This window comes from Cebus imitator, unplaced genomic scaffold (genome assembly GCF_001604975.1).
Source record: "Cebus imitator isolate Cc_AM_T3 unplaced genomic scaffold, Cebus_imitator-1.0 Scaffold260, whole genome shotgun sequence".
Classification (NCBI taxonomy): domain Eukaryota; kingdom Metazoa; phylum Chordata; class Mammalia; order Primates; family Cebidae; genus Cebus; species Cebus imitator.
This window is the reverse complement of record NW_016107575.1, coordinates 35,196-62,463: the sequence shown is the minus strand read 5'-3', so window position 1 is coordinate 62,463 and position 27,268 is coordinate 35,196. Positions and strand designations below refer to the sequence as shown.

Sequence of the window (27,268 nt, the reverse complement as noted above, 5' to 3'; positions counted from 1 at the left end):
ATAATGAGATACCACCTCATACCAGGTCAGAATGTCTATTATTAAAAGGTCAAAAATTACAGTTGCTGGTGAGGTTGTGGAGCAAAGGGAATGCTTATCTACTGTTGGAGAGAGTGTAAATTAGTTTAACCATTGTGGAAAGCCGCGTGGCGATTCCTCAAAGACCTAAAAACAGAAGTACCAACTGTTGTCAGAGAACAGTGGCAGAGAGTGGATCCGGCACAGGCCAGATCGTCTCAGAAAAGGTGCTTCATAAGATGTGTTTTGATTAGTATATTTAAATAAATGTAAAGTAATTGATGTTTTTTTTTTTAAAAAAAACCAGAACTACCTTTTGACCCAGCAATTCCATTAATGGGTAGATACACAAAAGGATATAAATTGTTCAGCTGTAAAGAAACATCCATGCAAATATTCCTGGAAGCAGTATTGACAATAGCAGAGACATGGAATCAACCTAAATGCCCATGAGTGACAGACTAGATAAAAAAAAAGTGGTATGCATATGCAATGGAGTACTATGCAGCAATAAAAAAAGAACAAAATCATGTCCTTTGCAGGAACATGGATGGAGCCAGATGCCATTATCCTTAGCAAACTAACGCAGGAACAGAAAACCAGATACGGCATGTTCTCACTTATAACTGTGAACTAAATGACGAGAACTCACAGACACAAAGAGGGGAACAACAGACATTGGGGCCTACTTGAGGGTGGAGGGTGGGAAGAGGGAGAGGAGCAGAAAGAATAACTGTTGGGTACTAGGCTTAATACCTGGTGTTGAAATAATCTGTACAGCAAACCCCATGAGTTTACCTTTATAACATACCTGTATGTGTACCCCTGAACCTGAAGTGAAAGTTAAAAAAAAAAGAAAAATTTCTATTTGCAAATTAATTAGTACTCTTCTAAATAACCTATGGTACACTGAATAAATCAAAATGGAAATTGAAACATCCTAAAATGAATAATAATGAGAATACAATGTATCAAAAGTTGTGAGATGCAGCTGTAGCAGTGTTTGGGGGGAATTTGTTGCCTTAAATGCATATATTGGAAAGAAAAGTGGCTGAAAATCAGTGATCTAAGCATCCACCTCAAGATATAAAAAAAGAAGATCCAATTAAATGTAAAGGAAGCAGAAGTAAAGAAATACTAATAATAATAATATAAATTAATGAAATAGAAAATAAATACCACATTAAGAGAGGATTAATAAAGCCAAAAGTTAGTTCTTTAAAAACTAATAAAATTGATAGACTCTCACAAGCTTGATCAAATAATCTGTGCAACAAATTATCAATAAGAGAAATTAAAAGGATGCATTAATCCAGATCTTACAGACATTAAAAAGGAGATTTTATAAACCCATTTTTCTTAATAAATTTGGGGCTGTATGCAGTGGTGCATGCTTGTAATCTCAGCTACTCTGGAGGCTGAGATGAGAGAATCACTTAAGCTCAGGAGTTTGAAACTACCCGGGGCAACATGGTGAGACCCTGTCTCAATTTTTTTTTTTCTTGAAATGGAAAAATGTCTAGAAGGAGAAAACTTGAATAGTCCTCTAACTATGTTTAAAGTGGAAATTATGATCACAGTTCTTCCCACAAACAAAACTCCAGGTCCAGCCGGCTTCAACAATGAATTCTACTAAACACTGAAGGAGGAAAAGGTACCAGTATTATACAAACTCTTCCACAAAATAGAAAAAGAACACTTCTCAATTCGTTTTATGAAACCAGTATTTCCTTGATACCAGGGACAAGGGCAAGAAGGACAAGGACATTGCAGGAAGGAAATTGAGGGCCAGTTTCTCATGAACGTAGATGTAAAAAAATTGAAACTAAATATCCGTGTGCATAACTCAGCAGTAGATACAAAAGGATATCATGTTACAACCACATTGGATATCTTTCCAGCAATGTAAGGGTGATTTAGCATTTAAAAACCAAGCAGTGTAAGTTACGACTTTAAGGAGAATAAAGGAGGAAAAACTTGTCATTTCAATAGATGCAGCGGGTGGTAAAATTCAACATGCAATCATGGTAAAAATCTTAGCAAACAAAGAATAGAAGTGAACTTGTCTATTCTGATAAAAGGTATCTTGACAAATATTACTCAGCGGTGAAATGTTAAAAAGCCTTCTCTCCGAGAGCAAGAACAAGTCAGACTTTCCTGCTCACATGACTTCTATTCGAAATTACCCTGTAACAAGGCAAGAAAAACATGAAAAGAGTAAAGAATTCAAAGAAAGGAGTAATAATGTTATTATTCACAGACGATATGCTTCTATAGTAGCAAATCCTAAAATGTCAGCACACAAATTGTTAGAATTTAGGGAATTTAGCAAAATTGCCAAATAGCAAGCCAACTAAATTGCAAAATAACTGGATATAAAATCAGTCTACAAAAATCTGTTTTATATAAGCAACAAACAGAAAAGACTTTTAAGCGCTCTAAAGAAAGATGTTCACAGATTGGGCAACTCAATATTTTTAAAATGTTATTTCTCCTCCTATGATTTGTAGATTCAATGCAATTCCATTCAAAATTTCAGTAATTTCTTTTTAATATGTGGAAACCGACAGACAGATTCTAAAATTTATCTGGAAATGCAAAGGGCCAAGTATAGCCCAGACACCTTGAGAGAGAAGAAGAAGATGTTGGACCATTCTAAATGTTGTACATTACTGTCAAGTGATTAAGATGGTACAGCATTGCGGTGAGGCAAGGGAAATAGACCAGTCAACCACCTATGTGTGGACATTGGTTTATTACAAAGCTGGCATTGCAGTAAAACAGAGTGAATCTCAGAAATCAAACCCAACCATCCCTTCAGAGACCAGAAGTCACACAGAAGAAGGAATGTTATCTGCTTCCTACTTTCTTTTCTATTTTTTTAAAAAATCCATCATCATTTTTAGAGCTGTTTGCTTTGCTTTTCTTCCCTACCACACAGCCCTGTGGTCCAAAAACAGGAAAGGTGAAACTGGTGAGGTGAGGTCAGGTGATGCAGGGCAGAAATTAGAGATGGGGACGGACCAGGCTAGTCCCATTATTAATAGCTTTCACCCTCGAAAGTGTTGTGGTGTGGATGATGAATCATATAATCACCCACTTTAAAGGATTTTAGAGTGTTGGATTGTAAACCGTGTTAAAAATAAAGAGATGGAAATGTAGACAAGAGGTGGGGGAAAAGAAGGAGGAATTAAGTGAATGGGAAGAGCTAGTTCGTGGGTAGACCGTCCAGAGGTTGTGGTTAGGTGAGGTGTGGACTCCAGTTTACAGGTCCTGAAGGAGGAGCATGCCTCATGGGAAGCTCTTAGATGTATAAAGTCAGGGGTGTCACACATCCCTCTCTGAGGCCAATCTAAAACAGCAGCAGTTATTTAAAAAGAGTAACACAGGTAACCTGGGTTTCAGTTTATGAGATACACTCTAGAAATCACACTGGACAATAAGTGCAGGTCGGCCTACATTCTGACCAAACTGGTGAAATCTGTGAATTACTGGTTCAGCATCATTTGCAAAGAACTATAGAGTGGTCCTCAGGGTGGGGTTCTGAGACTCCTGGAGGGTGCTTGAGACCTTTTCGGGGGCGGGGGGAGTCTGTGAGATCAAGACAGTTTTCATATTAGTAAGATGTTACTTTCCTTTTTCCATTGTATTGACATTTGTACCGAAGTGCAAAGCAATGGTGGGTGAAACTGCTAATTTTTTTTTTTTTTTTTTTGAGACAGAGTCTCGCACTGTTGCCCAGGTTGGAGTGCAGTGGCATGATCTCAGCTCACTGCAACCTTCACCTCCCTGGTTCAAGCAGTTCTCATGCCTCGCCTCCTGAGTATCTGGGATTACTTCCATGTGCCACCACGCCCAAGCTAATTTTTGTATTTTTAGTAGAGACAGGTTTTTGCCATGTTGGCCTGGCTGGTCTCGAACTCCTGACCTCAGGTGATCTGCCCACCTTGACTACAGGTGTGAGCCACCATGTCCAGCCAAAACTGCTAGTCTTTAGCGTGCATCCAGGCAGTGCCACCGAATTGTATGAGTAGTCATCGTATTCTTCACTGCTGTGTCATCACAGTTTTAAAAATGCCGGTTTTATGTTAGCATGCCCTTGGTGATATAGTCAAAATCATAAATCTTATTAAACCTAGACTCTTAAGTCTTTAGTAGTCTGTGGGACAAAAGAAGAAATACATAGAAAGCATTCCTGTAGAATATAGAATTTTGAAGGAAAAGCCCTTGATCCCATTCTTTAAGACTGAACTGAACCAACTGCTTTTATGCTTTTTACTTGAACAAACAGCTGGAAGACGTGGTTATTCAGACCCAGATGTTTGGCAGGCACTGTCTTGAAAATGAATGAAGTGAGCCTGTCACTTCAAGAAAAACAACTGCCAGTCTTTGTTGCTAATGATAAAATGAGCTTTCAAGTGAAAATTTGAATTTTGGAAAGTTGTCTGCCTGCCACTGTGAACATGACAACTTCCTAGTACATACTTAAAGACTCTTCTGGCCGAGTTCGATGATGAGATTAGTGAATGGGATTTTTCAGTGCTGCAAAATGAGAGGTAACAATATTGAGAACGTTTGCATAACTCAGTGAACTATGTTCCAAATGATGGATGTCATAAGATCAGGCATGGGTTAGAGATCCATTCAAAGTGCAAGAGGGAGCTTTGTGTTTCAGTGTAACAGAGTATGGAAAGTTCACCAATATCATTTCAGATTACACATCGCAACTGACCCCTGAAGAACTGTCACTTGTTGAATTTTGGTGTGGTCATGAAGAATGTCTGAATTTTTTATTTTTTTGCGACACAGTCTCACTCTGTTGCCCAGGCTGGAGTGCAGTGGCATGATCTCGGCTCACCGCAACCTCAACCTCCTGGGTTCAAGCGATTCTCCTGCCTCAGCCTCCTGAGTAGCTGGGATTACAGGCATGCACCACCATGCCCAGCTAATTTTTGTATTTTTAGTAGAGACGGGGTTTCACCACGTTGGCAAGGCTGGTCTCAAACTCCTGACCTCAGGATCTGCCAGCCTCAGCCTCCCAAAGTGCTGGAATTACGGGTGTGAACCACCACACCCAGCTGAAATATTTTTTAAAAAATATTATCCGAAAAGGCTATTAAAATACTCCTTCCTTTTCCAACTATGTATTCTGTGAAGCCAGATTTTCTTCCTAACATCCAGCAACTGACAGGATGCAAACTACATGAGAATCCTTCTATTAAGGAAATTTGAACAATATAGTGCTACTCTTCTCACTACTTTTTTTTGAGGGGGGATTGATAAATATAGTTAATTTTATAAAAGTTATGTTAATATATGTTTAATTGTTATTTGTAAATTTTTAAAAATAAGTATTTACATTTTTTTCCATTTTAATTTCTAATCTGGTAAGTATCAGTACAATCCACATAAACAAGAGCTTTTGGGAGTCCTCAATTTTTATGAGTCAAAAGAGGTCTGGAAACAAAACTTTGAGATTGCTGCTTTAGAACACTGGTTTTCAGCCTTGATGGACACCAGGATCATGTGTAGTCTTAAAAATTACCGCCATGTTGGTCACACCTTTAGTGCTTCTGTTTGAACTCATCTGGGATGCGGTGTGAGCGTGGTGATTTTTTTCAGGCTCCCCAGGTGACACCAACATGTAGGCGGGTTAGGAAGCACAGCACTTGGCAGATGCTGGAGACAAGCAGGCCCTGGGTTTGTCAGTATCATCTGTATTGCAGGCACTGTTCTTAGTGCTGGAGGTAGGGCAGTGAACAAATAGAGAAGTCCCTTCCCTCAGGGAGCAGGAGAGACATCTCTTCCCCTTCCAGCAGGGGAGATGGTTAAGCAGGTAGACAAATAAGTGTTACCTTTCTGTAGAGTTGGGGGTGGACCTCATGAAATAAGAGGGCCAGGGTGCAGTGGAGTTGTGATGTGCCTGTTTGCTTTGCCCTCAGACCAGGTTTTGGCCCCGGTTTGCTGCAGTCTTCAGAGCTGGTGCCTCCTGACCCCCAGCAGTCACAGGCGTCCGCCGAAGCCCCGTTTGCCGCCCGAGGGATCTACTCGGAGGAGATGCCGTCGGTGGCCCGGCCTCGGCCTGTCGGGGGCACCACAGGTAGATGTGGCTGTTTAGCTTGCATTTCTGAGCTATGCGACATTTACTTTTTGGCTAAATTGAAAGAAACTTGATTTTGGGCTTCTCAGAGTGTCAGTGTCCAGCGAGCCGGGGCCTCTGCCGTTTTTCAGGGATGTTTCCGCTCAGATCCTGACCGTGACGGAGGTGGGAAGGGAGAGAGAGGCTGAGCTGCCAAAGCTGCTGTCTGCTGATTGGCTCCGGAACCAGCCCCTTCGTGTGAAATTCACGACATGCTCCCTCCAGGAAAAACGCTTCCAAATCCTTACTGTAAATGAAAGATCTCACTCTGAGCACTTTGGATGGCATGAAAACAAGAGTTAGTTTTAAAGAAGGTGCATTTTTCAGCTTGTAACGAACAACTCTCAAAGTCTGAGTGACAGAGCAAAACTCTATCTTAAAACCAAACAAAAGCAAGTAGTTTAAGACAATTCGAAATTTGCAATAATTGGTTGATATTTTTTCAGTATGATTTTTCTAGGAAATTCTTTTATTTTGCATTGGCTATTAGTCTGCAAAACAAATCATGTCTCCTGGAATCCTATAGGATTTCCTGAACTTTACAGGTGCTTTGGTCTGCAGTGAGTCTTGATTCCCCTGTTAATTGCTAGATCTTTGAACCTCCCTACATGGCATATATACTAAGAAAAATTCAGATGTATTAATTTTTAATTTAAAATCTGAAAGAGCTGGGTGCGATGGCATGTGTCTGTAGTCCAGCTACTTGGGAGGCTGAGGTGGGAGGATTGCTTGAGCCCAGGAGTTCTGGGCTGTAGTGTGCTATGCCGATCGGGTGTCCGCACTAAGTTCAGAATCAATATGGTGACCTCCCGGGAGCGGAGGACCACCAGGTTGCCTAAGGAGGGGTGAACCGGCCCAGGTTGGAAACGGAGCAGGTCAAAACTCCCATGCTGATCAGTAGCAGGATTGCACCTGTGAATAGCCACTGCACTCCAGCCTGGGCAACATAGCGAGACCCCATCTCTAAAAAAAAATTTAAAAATTTTTTTTTAAATCTGAAAGAATATAGAAATTACACATATCAAACATTCAAAAGGAAATTCTTTTAAAATTTCTATTAGATGAAATTATGTAAAAATTTATGGAAAATGTTTAAGATCTATTAGAAAGATTACCTTTTTAACTATAGAACTTTATGAAACATATATATGTCTGAAAATTGCCAATTATTTTCAAAAAAAGAAAATGGCACCTAGGAAAAATTTATAGCACCTCACAACAAGAAGTATTTTTATTGTAGAAGATACCTCATGTAAATTAAACGGGCCAACCTGAAAAGGTCAGTAGGAAAAGGAAAAAGGTCCAGTTTTAAAATTATTTTAAAAATGCAAATTAATACCATAATGCACCATTTCAATCATGAAATTATTTTTATAATAATGTGGTATGGTAAAATTAGCATCCAGTTTCTTCCTCTGTGCTAGGGATATTCGTGCTCACCTCCTTGGTGGTTTGGCTGATAAAACAAGATGACAGAAGTGCTTGAAATAGTACCTGGCATAGCATAAACTTTCAATGAATATCAGCTGCCGTGACGGCCATCACTATTATTCTCAATGGTGGCGTAAATTATTAAACTTTTGGAAAGCAGTCTGGCAGTAGGACTTACCAAGCCTTTGATTTGGTAATTCCAGTTTTGGAAATCCAGGCTCACTCTCCTAAAATCCAAAATATTGGGGGAAAATGACATATGTCAAGATATTTATCACAGCATTATTTGCATAATAGCAAAATATTGTTAGCTTCCCTAGATATACGTAGGAGGAAGGCTATCCCTGAGGAAATCGTGCAGCTACTTAAGATGAAGAGGTCATAAAAAGCCAGAAAAGGGGAATTTGAGATTTACTAGTTGCCTCCTATGCATTTGATGCTTGATCTGTTTTATCTCTTTTAAATCCTGGAAAATAACCCTCTGAGGTAGATTTTTTTTTCTTTTTCTTTTTCTTTTTCTTTTCTTTCTTTCTTTCTTTCTTTTTTTTTTTTTTTTGAGAGGGAGTTTTTGCTCTGTCACCCAGGCTGGAGTGAAGTGGCACCATCTTGGCTCACTGCAACCTCTGCCTCCTGGGCTCAAGTGATTCTTCTGCCTCAGCCTCCTGAGTAGCTGGGATTACAGGTGCATGCCACAACACCCAGCAAATTTTTGTATTTTTAGTAGAGATGGAATTTCACTATGCTGTCCAGGCTGATCGTGAACTCCTGCCTTGGCCTCCCAAAGTGCTGGGATTACAGGTGTGAGCCACTGTGCCCTTCTGAGGTAGATTTTTTTATCCCTGCTGGAGAAGTGAGGAATCAAGTTTCAGCGGTAGCTTTAGCCAGTCGCTCAGGGTCGCAGGGCTTGTTGGTGGCTGAGCTGGAATGCAAACCCCAGCTTGCTGGGCTCAGTGTGGACTTATGGGGGAAGCCTCTCCTGTATTGTTACGTGAACAACGCAGGGTACAAAAATCCTACCAAATGATGATTTCCGCTACTATAGTGGCTTTACACAGGAGGTGTGCTTTTCTCCCTTTGCAGTTGGTTGAGCCTTTGGAAATGGCGGCAACACGGCGCTGCTCTTAACAGCATTTTGCAAGATTTGCTCAAACAACGCCCGTTGGGCAAGGAGTGCTAGTAGTCCCGATCATTTTAATACTGTTCGGGTTTTTCAGTAACTGACCTGGTGCTCCAGTAGAGTGCATTGCTCTGCCCAGAGCCATGACAGCTTTTCCTGACTTTAATTACCATTAAATATCCAAATAAAACCATTAAGGAGTTCTTTTTTTTTTTTTTTTAAATGTGGTTGATGATTGGAGGTTGTTGGTCAGGTATTGTAGCTCACAGCTGTAACCCCATCATGCTGGGTGGCCAAAATGGGATGATCTCTTGAGGCTAGGAAGAGTTTAAGACCAGCCTGGCCAGCATAAGTGAGACCCTATCTCTTAAAGAATTGAGATAATTGAGGTTGTTAATTAGGCAACTGGAATCAGGATAGACTTAAAGATGGAGGAGGTGCCTCCCTTAGCTTTGGGCGCTTGGAGCCGTTTAGCTCCAGTCGGAGCATCACAGGTGAGTTTGATGATAGCAGATTTGGAAATGTATGGTTTTTTTTTTTTTTTTGGAGATGGAGTCTCACTCTGTGGCCCAGGCTGGAGTGCAGTGACATGATCTCGGCTCACTGCAACCTCTGCCTCCCAGGTTCAAGCAATTCTCCTGCCTCAGCCTCCCGAGTAGCTGGGATTACAGGTGCCCACCACCAGGCCAGGCTAATTTTTGTATTTTTAGTAGAGACAGGGTTTTACCAGGTTGGCCAGGCTGGTCTTGAACTTCTGATCTCAGTTGATCCACCTGCCTCAGCCTCCCAGAGTGCTCGGATTACAGGCATGAGCCACTGTGCCCAGCCGGAAATAAGTATTTCTGTTTCACAGTACTTAAGGATCACTTTTTTCCCCCCTTAATTTGCAGTATAGGTGTATTTCCATATGCCACAAGTTGATGAGGAAGAAAAATATTGTTTATTACCTGGCTTCCATAGCCACAGGAGGCCGCAGATGTCTGAGCGTATGAGTGTTGTAGAGTGATTAGCTCTACAGAGTCCTCTGGCTCTGTCACCAGCTCACTGCACTGATGAAACTGGGGGACTGGTTTTAATTATATTGTGGCTACATTACAGACATAATATGAGTTATAATGAAAATATACTTTAAAATGCTGAATTTAAATACATATATATCCTGCCTTTTAAGGAAAAAAATAAGCGTATTGTATATCCAGGTTCCTTGTGAATCTCAAAGCCACAAGCAAGAAAGAGCCAGGCTTCAGCTTCATGATGACTCTAAACCTTCCACTCCTTTCGTAATCAATGAGCTGCTCCTTATTGGTAACCTCTACAGAGATGAATGGAAGAACCTTCTGTTGTACCATTTATCCCCAGTCCTGATGTCTAGCCACGAAAATAAGGGCAAGCACTGTCAGCCTCTGAATTCAAAGGAAATCAGAGTCCAGGAACCAAGAAGCTCATGGTCTGTTTTTCTTAGGAAATACCATTTCTGGAGATACAACTGGTACAAGTCGTGATCCCTTGTCCTTCAGGAGTGCACTGGTCAGAGCTGAGAGTGTCTTCTGACAGGGTGTTTTGGGGGGAATACACCCTGCCTAGGCATGGGGAACTCATGGGGAAACAGTTGTATCAAGGCTGGGATGGGGGTTCCACTGGGCTGTTGCGGTGCTCACAGGGAGGAGGGTCACCCTCACGCAGCACTTCAGGAGAGGAGCCAGCAAGCTTTCTGATGGGCTGCTAGGAAGCGCGCGGGAAAGAGGAATTGGGCATAGGGTATCGTTTTTAGATCTGAGCAAGTAGGACTACATTGTCCTATGTGGAAATGGGGATGGTGAAGCGGGACAGGCTTAGGCAGGGGTGAATGTCGGGGAGTCACGAATTCTGTTTCAGACTTTTTGCAGTGGGATTTTCTTCTTTCATTTGTTTATTCGGTTCACTTGGTCCACGTTGCTTCGTGGTGCATTTCCCTACCTACCGGACCCTCAGGAAATGCTGACAGTATGGCAGTTGAGGTGAGATTTATGGAGCTAGAACTGGTACCAAGTCATGACCCCTAGTCCTGAAGGAGTGCAGTGGTCAGAGCCGACAGTGTCTTCCTCAGCAGCCACACTCTCCTAAAATGTTGACCAGACCACTCCACCGTGTTCTTCTAGGCTCCCAGATCCAGCACCTGACGCAGGTGGGAATTGCCAGCAGAATGGGAGCTCAGCCGGTAGAAATCCCATCAAGCAGAGGCAGCCAGTATGGGGCGCCAGGCTGGCCTTCGTACGGGGAAGATGAAGCGGGGCGAAGAGAGGCCGTGAGTATCTCCTGTTGGAGTCATCAATTACAATTTAGATATAGGCCGGGCACGGTGGCTCACGCCTGTAATCCCAGCACTTTGGGAGGCTGAGGTGGGCAGATCATGAGGTCAGGAGTTTGAGACCAGCCTTGCCAACATAGTGAAACCAGGTCTCTACTAAAAATACAAAAAACCCCACAAAAATTAGCTGGGCTTGGTGGCAGGCACCTGTAGTCTCAGCTACTCGGGAGGCTGAGGCAGGAGAATCACTTGAACCTGGAAGGTGGAGGTTGTAGTGAGCCAAGATTGCACTGCAGCACTCTAGCCTGAGTGACAGAGTGAGACTCCGTCTCAAAGAAAAACAAGTGTAGACATAATCCCTCAATTTAGCAACTTCTGCTTTGGGGGTCCCTTTTTAAAACCGACGTCAAGAAAACTTTAAATCTCTCTCACGTTTCCCAATTGCTTGTGTTTCGGTTTACGGTTTTAGCATCTCACTTTCGGGAAGTATGTAATTTTTCTTGAGGCAGAGTTCAAGCTTTCAATAGTAAATTTGAATCTATAGTTGACTAAACTCTGGAGTTCATGTTTGGTGGGATCGCCGTGTAGAAATTCCTGCTCTTCTACAGCATTTGTGATTCATTGTGGGTTTATTAATGTCATTTGTATTGTGACCATGAGTAGGTAATTTTGTAATAAGCACACAGTTGGGGACATTTTAAGACACAGGGTTTCTTTTTGAGACTTCTGTTTGCTCGCTCAGTATGAGCACCCGTGATTCCTGCAAGTGCTCTCATTTGCCTTTCTCAAGAACTGTACATCCTGAGGGAATAAATTAATGAAGCTGAAAATGAAAACCAGAATATTACTTTTTGTTTTATCCTTATCATTATGCTACAGTGTTCGTTGCATTTCTGTACCTTCCCAACAGACACACTAAATTCCTTTCATATCCGGATTCTCTTGCTTAATCAAAGGACGCTAACTTTAGAATATGACGTTTCCCTAAAAGAGACATTGTTATAGTCTCAGGTATCTGCTTTAAGTTTGCTGCCATTTCTCTTTTTTTGTCTTCACGTTGCCCAGCTTAGCTTCATGAGATGTTTGGGGTTGGTTTTGGTGTTTTGCTTTTTATAAAAAAATGGAGACAGGGTCTCACTATGTTGGCCAGGCTGGTCTCGAACACCTGGCCTCAAGGCAGTCCTCTCTCCTTGACCTCCCAAAGGATTGGAGTTCCAGGCGTGAGCCACCGTGCCTGGCGTGGGGTGTTAAGATTTTCCTGTCACATCCACTTTGGAGCACCACTTGGTCACTATTTGGAGAAGTGGAACGTAGAAGGAACCAAGAGCTGGAATGCCATCTTTGGCTCATGAATAACTTGGCCCCAGCATATGTTTTTAGTACACAGATTTAAGTACTCTTACATATAAATGCAAAGAGACATTTTTTTCCAGTGAGGAAAAAAAAAACAAAAAACCATGAAAAAAATTCTGAAAAGTGTAATCATTCTTGTGAAACTACTGCCAAATTAATCTGTATGCTGCAGATATCAGCAACACTATTTTATGCTTTAGTGCAGATAACTTTTTAAAGAAAAGGCTCTACAGAACCCCCAGTAGACAGACAGACGGACACACACAAACATACACAGGCACACAAAGAGAGCAGCTAGATAAAGCAGAAGATGGTGGTTTTGTGGGCTCCAGTCCAGGGCAGAGGCAGCTGTCCCCCTTGTCTGTCTTGCGTGGATCCGCTTACCTCCTTCAGCAATCAGATACCACACGGGCCTTTCACCTCCTGGGGCACTCCAGCCTCCCCCTCCCTGTTCTCCCCAGCCCCCTCGTGTCTTCTCCCCTCACCTCCACACGGGGGCGTAGGCGGCAGGGCCCTGTTGGAGGGCTGAGTTCGTGGATGGATGTGGGCGGTCCTGGGAACCTTCCCAAAGCCAGCTTGCACTTGACATTCCCGCTTTTCCTTCTGTAGGAAGTACAGTAACGTTTGCCGTGTTTTTCAGACACACATGCTCGGCCATCAAGAGTATTCTTCTTCACCGCTATTTCAGGTGCCAAGGACTTCAGGCAGGGAGCCCTCAGCTCCTCCCGGGAACCTTCCCCAGCGGGGGCTGCAGGGCCCCGGGCTGGGTTACCCCACCAGCTCCACGGAGGACCTGCAGCCCGGCCACTCCTCAGCCTCTCTCATCAAAGCGATCCGCGAGGAGCTCCTCCGGCTCTCCCAGAAACAGAGCACCGTGCAGAACTTCCACAGCTGATCGGCCCGCCTCGCAGATTTGCCAAGTATCCGCTTCCCGTGGAAGCAACACCAAAAGGAAATCAACTGAGTGGGTGTTTGTAAGAGGAAGGAGCGCCTCCTGGGCAGCCTGCCCGCTGGAGGGAGCAAGTTGCGATTTCCAAGATGCCATAAGTCATGTGACAGCTCGTGAGCCTTTCACTGGGCTGGCAATTGTGTGACCACTTGGGTTCGGTTGAAATGTATGTACTTGGGCCACAAGCCAGCAGCACTTCACAAAAACAAAACACAGAGCTAAGCTAACAAAAGGACTGCATTCGTCTCTTTTTTAAAGGCAATGATTAAAATGTATAGACGGCATCGGGATGAAAGGAACCAAGAGTTTCCGTGGGATGGAGACTGGTACGTGTACGATGAACCTGCTGCTTTGTTTTCTGAGAAGAGGTTTGAAGACATTTTATGAACAGCTGATTTTTCTCTTTTACTCCATAGGAACTTATTTTAATAGTAACATTAACGACAAGAATACTAAGACTGTTTGGGAATTTTAAAAAGCTACTAGTGAGAAACCAAATGATAGGTTGTAGAGCCTGATGACTCCACGCGAAGCCATCACCTGCATTCTTCCTCCTCCTTCTGGTGCTACAGTTCCAAGGGCCCTTCCCCTTCATGTCTGAAACGCAACTTTGGCTTTTTCAATGGAAGAATAAGTTAAAGGTTTCATTTTGTCCTAGAAAAATCCCTCCCAAAGCAGGGCAAAAAGCTGAATATTTATTTGGTTATCCCAAATACAGACCGAAGATTAGATCTCCGTTCTTAATTGCTTTTGCTGTTTCTTAATTCGGTACACGTAGCTCCTGGCCACGTCCCAATTCAGCACCGATCACTAAGCCCAATCCTATAAAATGAGGCTTTTGAGAGATCCTTACTGATCCTTTCTTCCACTTTGCTGTTGATTTATTCACAAATTATGTTTGAATGAGAAATCTTCTGTAAGCAAAAGTTATGTAATAATTCCCAGGACCACCAAATTGTTATGCATACATCTCTACCAGTCACATGCCCTGTGTTCAAAACCTGGAAATGAAGTTGAGTTCAGTTCAGCCTCTCTGTAACGAATCAAGCAATGTAAAAGAGCTTTGAGACTTCAAGGAAAAGGAGAGAATTGTTTCTCATTTCTGATTTTATTGTGCTATTCTGTCGAGTGGCTATTAAAATTGTCTTACGCTCTTTGGGCCTAAGAGGGGATCATCTTGATGAAGGTTTACTCCTGATGTAAACATTTCCCCACATTCCATATCATGGTAAAGAAAACAGTGACAAGGGCCATTCTGTTTTCTGGTACCTGAGTGAAACTCAGAAGAAAAGCAGGCTTAGCTAAGAGATTTTTCGCTATGAACCCGTTTTTATTAGATCAATGAATACAGTCATGCATCGCTTAATGATGGGGATGCATTCTGGGAAATGTGTCATCAGGCTGTTTTGTTGCTGTGCCAACATTCTAGAATGTACTTACACAACCTACATGGTCTAGCCTACTACATACCTAGACTGTGTGACGTGGTCTGTTGCTCTTAGGCTACAAACCTGTACAGCATGTTACCGTGCTGAACACAGTGGTATTTGTGTATCTAAACATATCTAAACATAGAAAAGGTATGGTAAAAATACAGTTTTATAATCTTATGGGACTGCCATCAATATGCAGACCATCACTGACCAAAACATCCTTATGTGTGCATGACTGTACTTTTAATTGAATAACAGGTGAGGGGCTAGAATTTGGGGCTCTGACTAGTCAAAACCTGTGTATCTGTGCCAAGTGTTGAGATCCCTAAAACAGCTGAAACAGGTTTCCAAAGTGGAATCACTGGATTTCAAAACCGTGTTTCAGGCCCGTCGTACAGATTTAGAGTCTTACAATATGAGGAAAGTTGGTTCTGGGGAGTGGAGCCAGTTTTCATCTGGACAGAAGGGGTGCAGGAGAGTAAGTCTCTCAAGGATGATAAAGGACGGGCGGCATCTTGTCAGGCGATCCTCAGAGGCTCCAAGGAGCATTGGAGAGAAGGGCCCCTTCTGAGTTTGATACCTTGGTCTTGGTTTAATACTAGACTCTCCCCAAACTGAAGGATTCTCTTTCCATGTCACTCAAAAATACCAGGTTTGCTGTATATTGTATTAAGAACCTCAGATATCCAAGCAGAATTTTATTCTGGACACCATATAATGAATTCAAATCATGCGACAGCAAATGGGATAAATGGCCCCTTCTCTTCCAGTTCTGCTCAGTGCCATAAGGGTTTGCACATAGAATATATTAAACATGGTGACCTCCTTTGAGCGTTGCAGAAAGAGGGCTCTGTTTCAAAGTGGGCTGACTGTAACAGCGATTTTGATGCCTTTCAAACTACCATAAAGGGATTTTAACTGTATTTTTATTGTTAGAAACAATACACCTTTAAACAGATGTCCAGACCAAAGATGATGTGTAATATACAGCCGGTGGTTATGGGGTGGTGTGAGCAGGCCCCCGGGTGCCCCGATCACCAGCACTCTGTCGGTGGTCATAAAGCACACGTGGTGTGTACTTGCTTCCTCTCAAGGCCTGCCACAACAGTTTCACCAATCACCAAACTCAGAACAAACTAGCTGTGTGGGCAGCACCATTCCCCAAGGCGTCTTCAGACACTCAGTTAACGTGATCCGTGAAAAGAAGGTCCTCGTGTGGACGGTGTGTGGCTTTGGAGTCCATTTCTGGAAGTACTCTACAATGAACAGTTGAATTTCATGTCTATTCTTTTTTCCTATTTTAAAAAGTTCTAGTGGTAACACAAACTGTACATTTGAGTCAGAATGTTTGGAGACATGATTGTTTTTTTCAGAGTCTACTTTGTCTCTCACTGACCGTGTCAGATTCCTTCTCTGAACTTCATTCTCCCCATCAGCCAAACAAGAACAGGCCTCCCTCGCCACCTTCCAGGCTCCCCAGTTGTGAGAATCAGATGCGATCATGTGTGCAAATGTTCTGTGAGGAGGGAGCATAAAGCACCGTGAGGAGGGAGCATAAAGCACGATAACGTGCTATCGATGTGGATGCCCTAGGATGAGCGCTGTGATACCTACGCCCCTGCAGTGAGTGGCTTCACACATGGGTGTTGAGCAAAACTGAAATTTCCGTGTGACTCATCTTCCTCACTCCCATTTTGCTTTAAATTCACTTCCTTCACTAATTTTCAAATGGCATTTATTAAGCATCTTTCTGCTCCCGATTTTCTGGCGTCTCTGGCCCCAAATAAGCCAGCAGACATGAGCCTTGCCTTCTGAGATTTTAGAATCTAAGATAGTACGAGTGGGTATAAAAGATGGAAGATACAGATAAATAGCATCAATAAGATTCATTCAAAGAGGTCAGGCGTGGTGGCTCATGCCTGTAATCCCAGCACTTAGGGAGGCCAAAGCAGGTGGATCACTTGAGATCAGGAGTTTGAAACCAACCTGGCCAACATGGTAAAACCCTGTCTCTCCAAAAAATACAAAAATTAGCTGGATGTGGTGGCACATGCCTGTAGTTCCAGCTGAGGCATGAGAATCGCTTAAACCTGGGGGACAGAGATTGCAGTGAGCTGAGATTGCACCACTGCACTGCAGCCTGGGTAACAGAGCAAGAGTCTGTCTCAAAAAGAAAAAAAGACACAAATGCATTAGGTACCCAGAAGAAGTTGTGGAAGTTGCATGTTTGGAAATGCGGGATCTGGGGAGCCGTGAACTTTGGAAGTAACTTTGAAGGCAGGGCAGTTACCCAGGCAAATGGTGTGGAAGGAAGAGCTGAGTGTGGGCCTGGGAAAGGCTACAGGCATGGGGTGCAGCTGCCAGTGAAAACGAACCTGATCTTGATCCGCCTTAGTATGGGGACAGAATCCCCGACTGCACTATTGAGGGAGTTTTAGAAGAGAAGGAAGAGGTGCTGGGAGGATGCTTTTGCCGTCGTACAGCAAGGAGATGACTAGGGCTGTGAAGATCTACAGAGGAAGTGCTCCAGTGTGGGGGTAGGGGCAAGGGAAGAGGACGAAAATGATGAGGATGACACTGAGGTCGTTGTTTTGAGCCGATCTCAGCAGTGTTTGGCCACGCCAAATCCTTTGTGGAGCATAGTGAGCTGTCAATATATATATATTCAGCTTCTTTACAGCTACCTACAGTTTTTCTCCAAATTTTATTAATTTCATAGTGTTTTGATTTGGGTGGCTTTTAAGCTGTGGGTGTTTGCCAGCCAGATATTTCCTGGCATGCAGCCTGTGAGGCAAAGCACAGGTGAAGGTAGGCACGAAAGGCTTTGGGCTAAAACCAGCAGTTCTTTGCTGTAGGAGTCTCTCATTTCCTGCGGACGGGGTCACTGTTCCTGCATTTGCACGATAAGTGCTCCAGTGACCAAACCAGTCATTCGGACACTGATTTGCAATGCATTGGTGGTAATTCACAAATTAATCATTACATAAGCCTCTCTTGCCCCTTTCATACTAGATTCTCAGACATGAATGAATTTGCCGTTGGGAAGGAAAGCTGGTTAAGGTTCTGCGCACAGGGGTAGGGGGACTCCAGTCTTAACTCCCACGCTAACTTTAGCGGAGTTTTCACTGTCGTCCTTTCTACCTCCGGAGCAAGTCTCCAACACCAGTCCCAGAGCCTGCTTATCCATATTTGCCCTGGCCGGGAGCAGGAGAAAGTTCACTTCTGCACCAGCAGACAGCATGCGAACACAAAACACATTTCTATGGCATAGTCAGTTGAACTTCATTTTTACATTTAACATGTTAACACATTCTAACAGGGTTTCTATGAGCAGCTGCTGTAACATAAAATGTAATAGACTTAACGCTTGTTATCTAATGAACAAGGAGTGTGTGACTTCAGGTTTCTTTTGATATTCTTGGAGGTGATTGTCAGTGTTTAAATGGGACTACTTTCTTCACTATGAAGATGACTTGAAAATTGCAACATCATGGTACATTGCTAAGTTCATACTTGTGTGTGTGACAGTAGACTTGATAATTTATCTTAAAACACAGCAGCATTGGAATTTTGGAAAAGAATATTAAATGCCTTTGGAAACATGAAATAAAGTTAGGAGCCAGTGAGAAAGTGACAGGCAATGAATGTTTTAATGCACTATAGTTAAAATGGCTTCCCACAGGGTAGAGAATTATCCAGGATCCTTACTTTTCCTTCTTCCTCCAGGTCTTTCAGGGGTGACTTCACATTTCTAAAAAACAGTGAGTAGTCTGGGCCTGGTGGCTCACGCCTCTTATCTCGACACTTTGGGAGGCTGAGACAGGAGGATTGCTTGAGGCCAGGAGTTTGAAACCAGCTTGGGCAACATAGTGAGACCCCGTCTCTACAAGAAAATTTAAAAATTAGCTGGGCATGGTGGCATGTACCAGTAGTCCCAGCTGCTCAAAAGGCTAAGACCAGAGGATTGCTTGAGCCAAGGAGTTGGAGGCTGCAGTGAGCTATGATCATGTCACTGCACCCCAGACTGGGCTACAGGGTGATGTCCCATCTCTGAAAAAATAAAAAGAGTGAATTGGTAAAAGGGACAGAGGTGAAATTTTGAGTGATTTGAGTCTCTTGCAGTCCCTGATTACACAGAACCTTTCTGGGCTACTTGAGCATCAGGAATAGTCTTTCTAGTACTTGCCAGATTTCAAGTATTCATAACTTGACTCCCTAAGTGTACAAGTTGGGAACAGTAGAGAGCCAAGTTCAAGTCACATACCCTGTACTGTGCCTCCCGCAAATGCGGGGAGAGAAGAGGGAAGTACTAGAGGAATTGAGGTTCCACTCATTCATTTAGTTGCTCTAAGTACCAGAGGACTCGTTTCAGAGAAGGGGAGTAGAAACACCCTCAACTTTGCCCTCCTCCAGAGCATCTCTGGGACGCATGGAGCCTGGGCTAGCGTGAACAGGAAAGGTTGCCCGGCAGAGCTGCCCCGGCGTGCTGACTTGTCTCCCCTCCTTTGTCAAGGTCCATGTTTTTCTGGCTCTTCCTGCACACTCATTCCTAGATTATGAGTGTTCATGTACGAAAATGTGCAGAGCAAATTGAGGCCACCTGTGGCGTCCATACTGCAACTTAAACTTGACAATCATAGTTTGCTGGTCTCAAACAGGCACTTAAATCTCAGTATGGGTATACGATTTAATAATCGACCCCTCCCTTCTATGTGTCGGTTATGTTTCTATCCTTCAATAGCTGCACTGTTTTCTAATGTGCTGTAGAGTTTTTGAAATAATTTATGCAAGTACTTGGTTTCCATGTTTACAGTTTATACAGCTTTCCTAGCATTTTAAATGGAAATGTCAATAAATGCTATGAATTGGTGTCAAAGTGATATTTTCTGTTGATTTCCTTTGCAACATGATCGTTTTCTTGTTTGTAAAATGTGAGACGTTGGATGAGATGATCTTTCCGTTCTCTAATTTTGTGTCTCTGGTGAGAACATCTAGTACTTTTGTTACTGGTGGAGGGTGTCCAGGTTCTAGGCGTCTTGAACAAAGAATTGGACAAAACTCACAAAGCAAGGAAAGAATGAAGAAATATGTAGAAAATGAAAATACACCCCACAGTGTGGGAGCGGGCCTGAGCATAGGGGCTCAAGGGCCCCGTTACAGAATTTGTGGGGGTTTAAACACTCTCCAGGGGTTTCCATTGGTTACTTGGTGTACGCCCTATGTAAATGAAGAGGATTAAGTAAAGTCATGCGGTCATTTACTCGGCATATACCCTGTGGAGATCTTTCCTGTCCTAGCTGAAGGGTGACTCGGCCTTGTGTTCCCTCTCTCCGGACCCCATTTTCCTGCCTCACTTTCATTGTCCAAGGAATTCGGGAACAGGTATTGTATTCAGTGCGTGGAATTTGCAGACTTGTTTTCACTCCTGTTTGCCTGTGCTACTCCTTTCTACTCCATTTAATTTGATTGCTACCCCCTTATCAAATGGATGGATCCCCTTCGAGCAGATTCAGCTTGGAATTAAAAGATTAGTACCATACAGTTTAGAAAGAGGAAAAGATCAAAGCCCACACAGACTTGAAAGCTAATAGGGTAAACCTGGAGTTGTTTACAAAACCCAAGACAACAAAAATCCCTTGAAACTTAGAAAAGGGGACGGGCATCGTGATTCATACTTGTGATTCCAGCACTCTGGGAGGCCGAGGCGAGTGGCTCACCTGAGGCCAGGAGTTTGAGACCAGCCTGGCCAACATGGCAAAACCCCGTCTCTAATAAAAGTACAAAAAAAAGAAATTAGCTGTGCGTGGTGGTGGGCACCTTTAATCTCAGCTACTTGGGAAGCTGAGGCAGGAGAATTGCTTGAACCCAGGAGGCGGAGGTTGCAGGGAGCCAAGATCGTGCCACTGCATTCCAGCCTGGGTGACAGAATGCAACTCTGTCTCAAAACAAAACAAAACCCCAAAACCAGAACTCAGAAAAGGAAAAGGAACTCAAAACAGTGGAATATAACAACTAAATGATGCAGAATCCTGGATAGGATCTTGTAATGATAGCAGTCACAAAAGAGAACATTAGTGGGGAAACATGAAACCCAAATAAAGTCTATAGTTAACAGTATTGTGCAAAGATTAATGTATTGGTTTTGCTAACTTTATTATGGTTATTGAGATTATAATGTTAGAGGAAGCTATGTAAAAGGTAACCTGAAACCCTCAAAATCACTTTTGCATCTTTTTTTCTAAATCTAAAAGTATTTAAAATTATAAACATGAGCCGGGCGTGGTGGCTTATGCCTGTAATCCCAGCACTTTGGGACGCTGAGGTGGGTGGATCACAAGGTCAGGCGTTCAAGACCAACCTGGCCAATTTGGTGAAACCCCCTCTCTACTAAAATTACAAAAATTAGCCGGGCGTGGTGGCACATGACTGTAATCCCAGCTACTCAGGAGGCCGAGGCAGGAGAATCACTTGAACCCGGGAGGTGGAGGTTGCATCGCACCACTGCACTCCAGCCTGGGTGACAGAGCAAGACTCCATCTCAAAAAAAAAAACCAATTATTATATATATTTATGTAAACAGGAATCCGGCACAGATTAAAGCCCACAGACCTTCTGCAGAGGCTAATATAATCCTGGCCTGTGCATCTACCACCCAGTGACTGCAGCACGTCTCAGGGCAAGCTGCTAACTTTGAAACCACAGTTAACAATTCCAAGTCTTGGCAGAAAATAAGCCTTCAAGAAGGAGAGCTCATGGGATCAACCAAAAGGATAATTTAAATCTAAAAATTCAAGAAAATAGGCCAGTATGAAAGAGATAAATAATGTTAGATGTTTAAAGAGGTTAAAAAGAACTAAGAACAGGATATTACATAAAGGTCTAAGCAAATTTGCCAAAACCAAAAATAAGTTCTCAGAAGAAAAGGACTTTTTTTTTTTTTTTTGAGACAAGAGTCTTGCCCTGTTCCCCAGGCTAAAGTGCAGTGATGCAACCTCAGCTCACTACAACCTCTGCCTCCCAGGTTCAAGCTATTCTCGTGCCTCAGCCTCCCAAATAGATGGGACTACAGGTGTACACCACCACGCCTTGCTAATTTTTGTATTTTTAGTAGAGACAGGGTTTCACCATGTTGGTGGGCTGGTGTCCATCTCAGCTCACTGCCACCTCTGCCTCCCGGGTTCAAGCAATTCTCCTGCCTCAACCTCCCAAGTAACTGGGATTACAGGTGCCCACCACCACTCCCAGCTAATTTTTGTATCTTTAGTGGAGATGGGGTTTCACCATGTTGGTGGGCTGGTCTCGAAGTCCTAGTCTCCAGCAGTCCACCCACCTCAGCCTCCCAAAGTGTTGGGATTGCAGGTGTGAGTCACACTGCACCCAGCCAGAAAAGAAATCTTTAAAAAACACAATATACACACAATGGTCAGATGTTTTAATATTTTACACATACCTGAAGAAATATAACAATTTTAATAACTTTATATTATGTTTTAATCTAACTTTAGATGGAAAACAACAAAAATAGTGGAAACTAACTAATAGAACTTATCACCCTACAAGATTTTATATGCTCCAAATGGAAATGGAAATGATAGAAAAGCAAGGAGTTTCTAGAAACAGCTAAGACTTACAAGAAAGGGCAGACTGGTCCCACACTCACAGCCTGAACCCTGAGTTTAAATGAATATAGCTGGGCGTGGTGGCTCACACCTGTAATCCTAGCACTTTGGGAAGCTGAGGCAGGTGGATCACCTGAGGTTGGGAGTTCAAGACCAGCCTGAGCAATATGGAGAAATCCTGTCTCTACGAAAAATACAAAATTTAGCCGGGTGTGGTGGCGCATGCCTGTAATCCCAGCTACTTGGGAGACTGAGGCAGGAGAATGGCTTGAACCTGGGAGGCGGAGGTTGCAGTGAGCACAGTAGTGCAGAATGCAATACTATCTGTTTTTTGAAAAAGTGTGCAAAGTGATTGTGCCATTGCGCTCCAGCCTGGGCAACAAGAGTGAAACGCCGTCTCAAATAAATAAATAAATAAATACGGATTTGAGCCATAATTGGCATTTCTTGTCTCTCTCTCTTCTCTTCCTCTTTGCAGCTGCCAAGCAGAGCTCAAAGTATAAAGAAAAGAATAACAAGAACAGAGCTCCTTTTGTTCAGCTTCTGAGTTAGGTAATTAATAAAAAAATTCTCATCGGATGATGCCCTATTAAATAACTTGCTTCCTCTACAGAACTGTAGCACTTTCCTTGCCACACCCATCCTGGAAGAAATGGAGGTGGCTGGGTTCGATTTCTCTGCTGTTAAAGACTTGAAAAATTGTAGCCACAAACCTAGGTAAACCACATTTGTGTAGCTGAACTATTATTTGTTGTACTGTGCCAAAGTATAGCATTACAGAAGTGTAAAACACAGAACCTATTTGGAAAACTCAGGAAGTTGTTTCTGAGTGCCTGGAAGTTGTTTCTTGTTCCATCAGTATCTTGAAAATATGCATTAGTGTAAGTCCAGGTATACGTTGGAGATACTGCAGATTCGGTTCCAGACTACTGCAGTAAAGCAAATCATGAACTCTGTGATTTTTCCACTGTATACAGAAGCTATATGTACACTATGCTATAGCTTATTAGGGATGCAATACTGTTCTGTTATTTAAAAAAGTGTACATGCTCTAATTTAAAAATACTTTGTTGTTGAAAATGCTAACAATTCTCTGAGCCTTCAGCAGGCCACAGTCTTTTTGCCGGTGGAGCGTCTTGCCTCCCTGTTGATGGCTGCTGACTCATCAGGCGGTGGTTGATGAAGGTTGGGGTGGCTGTGACAATTTCTTAAAATGCACGACTTCTTAAAATGAGCAATTTCTTAAGTTGAACTTTGCCACATCAATGGTGTTGGAAATAAATGTTGGAAATAGACGCTTGGTGCCGCAAAGAAAAATTAGCACTGAGACAAAGGATCTTTCAGCAACGCAGTTTTTACTTCCTGGACTGCAGGAAGGGTACTCTCACTAGCCATCTTGCCTTAAGAGTACAGTGAATAAAGGAACACACACAAATTTATCCCTTACGCATTTGGGGTTGTCCTTACTGCTGTGTCTGATTTCTGTTGACTGGAGCCAGACCTCACAATCTAAACTAAAACAACTTAAAAATTTTCTAAACAGGTGAAAGCAATGGAGAGCTGGGACATACCTGTGAGTACATCCAGCATAGATATCTTGGTTAAAGTACAAGGACATGGAGTGTACTACGTGCCTGTAAGCACGGCATTTCTAATAGCTACATAGGGTAGGGCTTAACAAAGTTATTAACACACTTATTCTCTAATAAGAAAGGAATCTTTAAAAAGGAATGTTTCTACTTCCCACAAATGGATTCTTTCTTGATGGAAGGTTTCTCTGCAGCATGTGATGCTGTTTGATAGCATTTGACCCACAGTAGAACTTCCTCCAAAATTGGAGTCAGTCCTCCCAAACTCTGCCAACTGCTTTATCAATTAGGCTTATGGGATATTGTACATCTTCTGCCTCCTTTGTTGTCATTTCAACGATGTTCACGGCATCTTCATCAGGACTAGATTCAATTGCAACAAAAACCACTGTCTTTCTTTATTCATTCATAAGAACTCCTCAACTGTTCAGGTTTGACCATGAGATTGCAGCAATTCAGCCACATCTGTGGACTCCACTGCTCAAGCTCTTGCAAATTCCACCCCATCTCCAGTGACTTCCTCCACCGAAGTCCTGATCTCCTCATCCATGAGCATTGGAATCAATTCTTCCAAACCCCTATTAATGTTGATATTTTGACCTCCTCCCATGAATTGCAAATGTTCTTAATGGCAACTAGAGTGAGGAATCATTTCCAGAAGGGTTTCAATTGACTTTGCCCAGATCCATCAGGGGAATCACTGTCTATAGCAGGTATAGCCTTATGAAATGTATTTTTTTTTTTTTGAGACAGGGTCTCATTCTGTCACCCAAGCTGGAATGCAGTGGTGTGATTGGTACTTACTGCAACCTCCATCTTCCAGGCTCAAGCAATCCTCCCACCTCAGCCTTCCCAGCAGCTGGAACTACAGGAGCGTGCAATGACACCCAGCTAATTTTTTTGGAATTTTTGTAGAGATGGGGTTTTGCCATGTTGCCCAGGCTGGTCTCGAACTTTTGAGCTCAAGCAATCCAACTGCCTTGGCTTCCCAAAGTGTTGGGATTACAGGAATGAACCACTGTGTCTGGCCTGAAATGTTACTTCTTAGTAAGACTTGAAAGTCAAAATGACTCCTTGATTCCTGGGCTACAGAATGGATGTTGTGTTACAAATGAAAACAACATTAATCTCTTTGTACATCTCCATCAGAGCTCTTGGGTGACTAGTAGCACTGTCTATGAGCAGTAATATTTTAAAAGGGATCTTTTTTCTTGAGCAGTAGGTCTCAACAGTGGGCTTAAAATATTCTTTAAAAATGCTATAACAGATGTGCTGTCATCCAGACTTTGTTATTCCATTTATAGAGCACAGGCAGAGCAGATTTAGCATAATTCTTAAGGGCCATAGCATTTTCAGAATATTCAATGAGGACTGGCTTCAACTTGAACTCACCAGCTGCCTTCACCCCTAACAAGAGAGTCAGCCTGTCCTTTGAAGCTTTGAAGCCAGGCATTGACTTCTCCTTCTCCTCTCTTGCTATGAAAGTACTAGATGGCATGTTCTTCAGTGGAAGGCTGTTTAGCTACACTGAAAATCTGTTCTTTACAGATTTCATCTTCCTCAGTTTTCTTAATTAGAGCTTATGGTTAACTTGCTGCAGCTTCTAAATCAGCACCAGCGCTGCTTTACTTTTATGCACTTCTATGTTATAGAGACAGTTTCTTTCCTTAAACCTCATGAACCAGCCTCTGCTAGCTTCAACCCTTTCTTCTTCAGATTCCTCACCTCTCTCAGCTTTCATAGAATTGAAGAGAGTTAGAGCCTTGCTCTGGATTGGGCTTTGGCTGAAGGGAATGTTGTGGCCAGATTGATCTTCTATTCAGACCACTCAGACTTTCTCCATGTGAGCAATAAGGCTGTTCCTCTTTCTCATCCTTCGTGTATGCATTGAGGCAGTACTTTTCATTTCGTTTAAGAACTTTTTCTTTACATTCATAACTTGGCTGTCTATTTGGCACAAGAGGCCCAACTTTGGGCCTGTCTCAGCTTGTGACATGTCTTCCTCACCAATCTTAATCATTTCTAGCTTTTGATTTAGAATGAAGGACATAGGACTCTTCCTGTCACATGAGCACTTAGAGGCCATTGTAGGGTTGTTAATTGGCCTAATTTGAATATTGTTGTGTCTCAGGAATAGGGAGGCCCCAAAAGAGGGAGAGAGATCAGGGAATGGCCAGTTGGTGGAGCAGTGAGAACACACACGACATTTATTGATTCAGTTCATTGTCTTACATGGGTGAGGTTTGTGATACCACAAATTACAGTAGTAATATCAAAGATCACTCATAATAGATCACCATGACAGGTGTAATAATAATGAAAAAGTTGGAAATGTTGCAAGATTACCAAAATGTGGCACAGAGACCCAGGAGCATGTGCTGTTGAAAAAATGGCGCCAATGTGCTCCACAGGGTTGCCACAAATCTTCAATTTGTAAAAAAAGTGTAGCGTCTGTCCAGAAATCTTCAATTTGTAGAAAACTACAATATCTATGAAGTGCATTAAAGCAAAGTACAATAGAATGAGGTGTGCTTATGTGTACCTAGAGATAAAGATTTATATAATTTTTTCTGCATATCATTTCCTTGGATGGATCTACCATAATTGTTCCCCTAATGTTAAACATGTGGTTGTTTTTAATGTTTTGCTATTATAAATAACGGGGTGCTATCTCTGTATCTCTGTATAAATTGTCTAGATCTCATATTATTTCTTTTTTTTTTCTTTAGACAGAGTTTCCCTCTTGTTGCCCAGGCTGGAGTGCAATGGTGCAATCTCGGCTTAACACAACCTCCACCTCCTGGGTTTAAGCAATTCTCCTGCATCAGCCTCCCGAGTAGCTGGGATTGCAGGCATGCACCACCACGCCCATTTAATTTTGCATTTTCAGTAGAGACGGAGTTTCTCCATGTTGGTCAGGCTGGTCTCAAACTCCTGACCTCAGGTGATCCGCAGGCCTTGGCCTCCCAAAGTGCTGGGATTACAGGCATGAGCCATGGTGCCTGGCCAGTGTCATATTATTTCTTTAGAATAAATTCCTGGAGGTAAAATTACTGAAGCAGATGGCCTGAATAGATTGAAAGGATTTTATTCCAAAATATCGATTATATCTCAGAAATCCTGGTTAAACTTATTTCCCTAAAAAAAATGTATATCCCTAATGTTCATGATTGACAACCATCTAACTGTACCTTCACCAGCATTAGGACTACATGTATATACTTTTTAGCATTTTATAATTTGGCCAATTAAAAAATTCTAATGAGTTTTCATAGTTATCATTTGTAGCTATATAATATCCCAAGTAATACTATTTTGCCATTACCTTATTAT

The 27,268-nt window shown here is 42.6% G+C and overlaps 1 protein-coding gene across 2 annotated transcripts in view; it reads left to right on the top strand.

Moving 5' to 3' along the window:
• Window positions 1-19,603, top strand: part of KIAA1549 (KIAA1549 ortholog) — a 155,257-nt gene extending 135,654 nt beyond the window's left edge. The window contains exons 18-20 of one of the 2 annotated variants that reach the window (XM_017499721.2): window positions 5,961-6,118; window positions 10,844-10,989; window positions 13,034-19,603. In XM_017499721.2, the coding sequence (XP_017355210.1) occupies window positions 5,961-6,118; window positions 10,844-10,989; window positions 13,034-13,240 (511 nt within the window). In that variant the 3' untranslated portion in view covers window positions 13,241-19,603. Of the gene's footprint in view, window positions 1-5,960; window positions 6,119-10,843; window positions 10,990-12,985 lie in introns of both variants that reach the window. The other variant, XM_017499719.2, reaches the window with a different exon arrangement.
• Window positions 19,604-27,268: the final 7,665 nt, after the last annotated feature.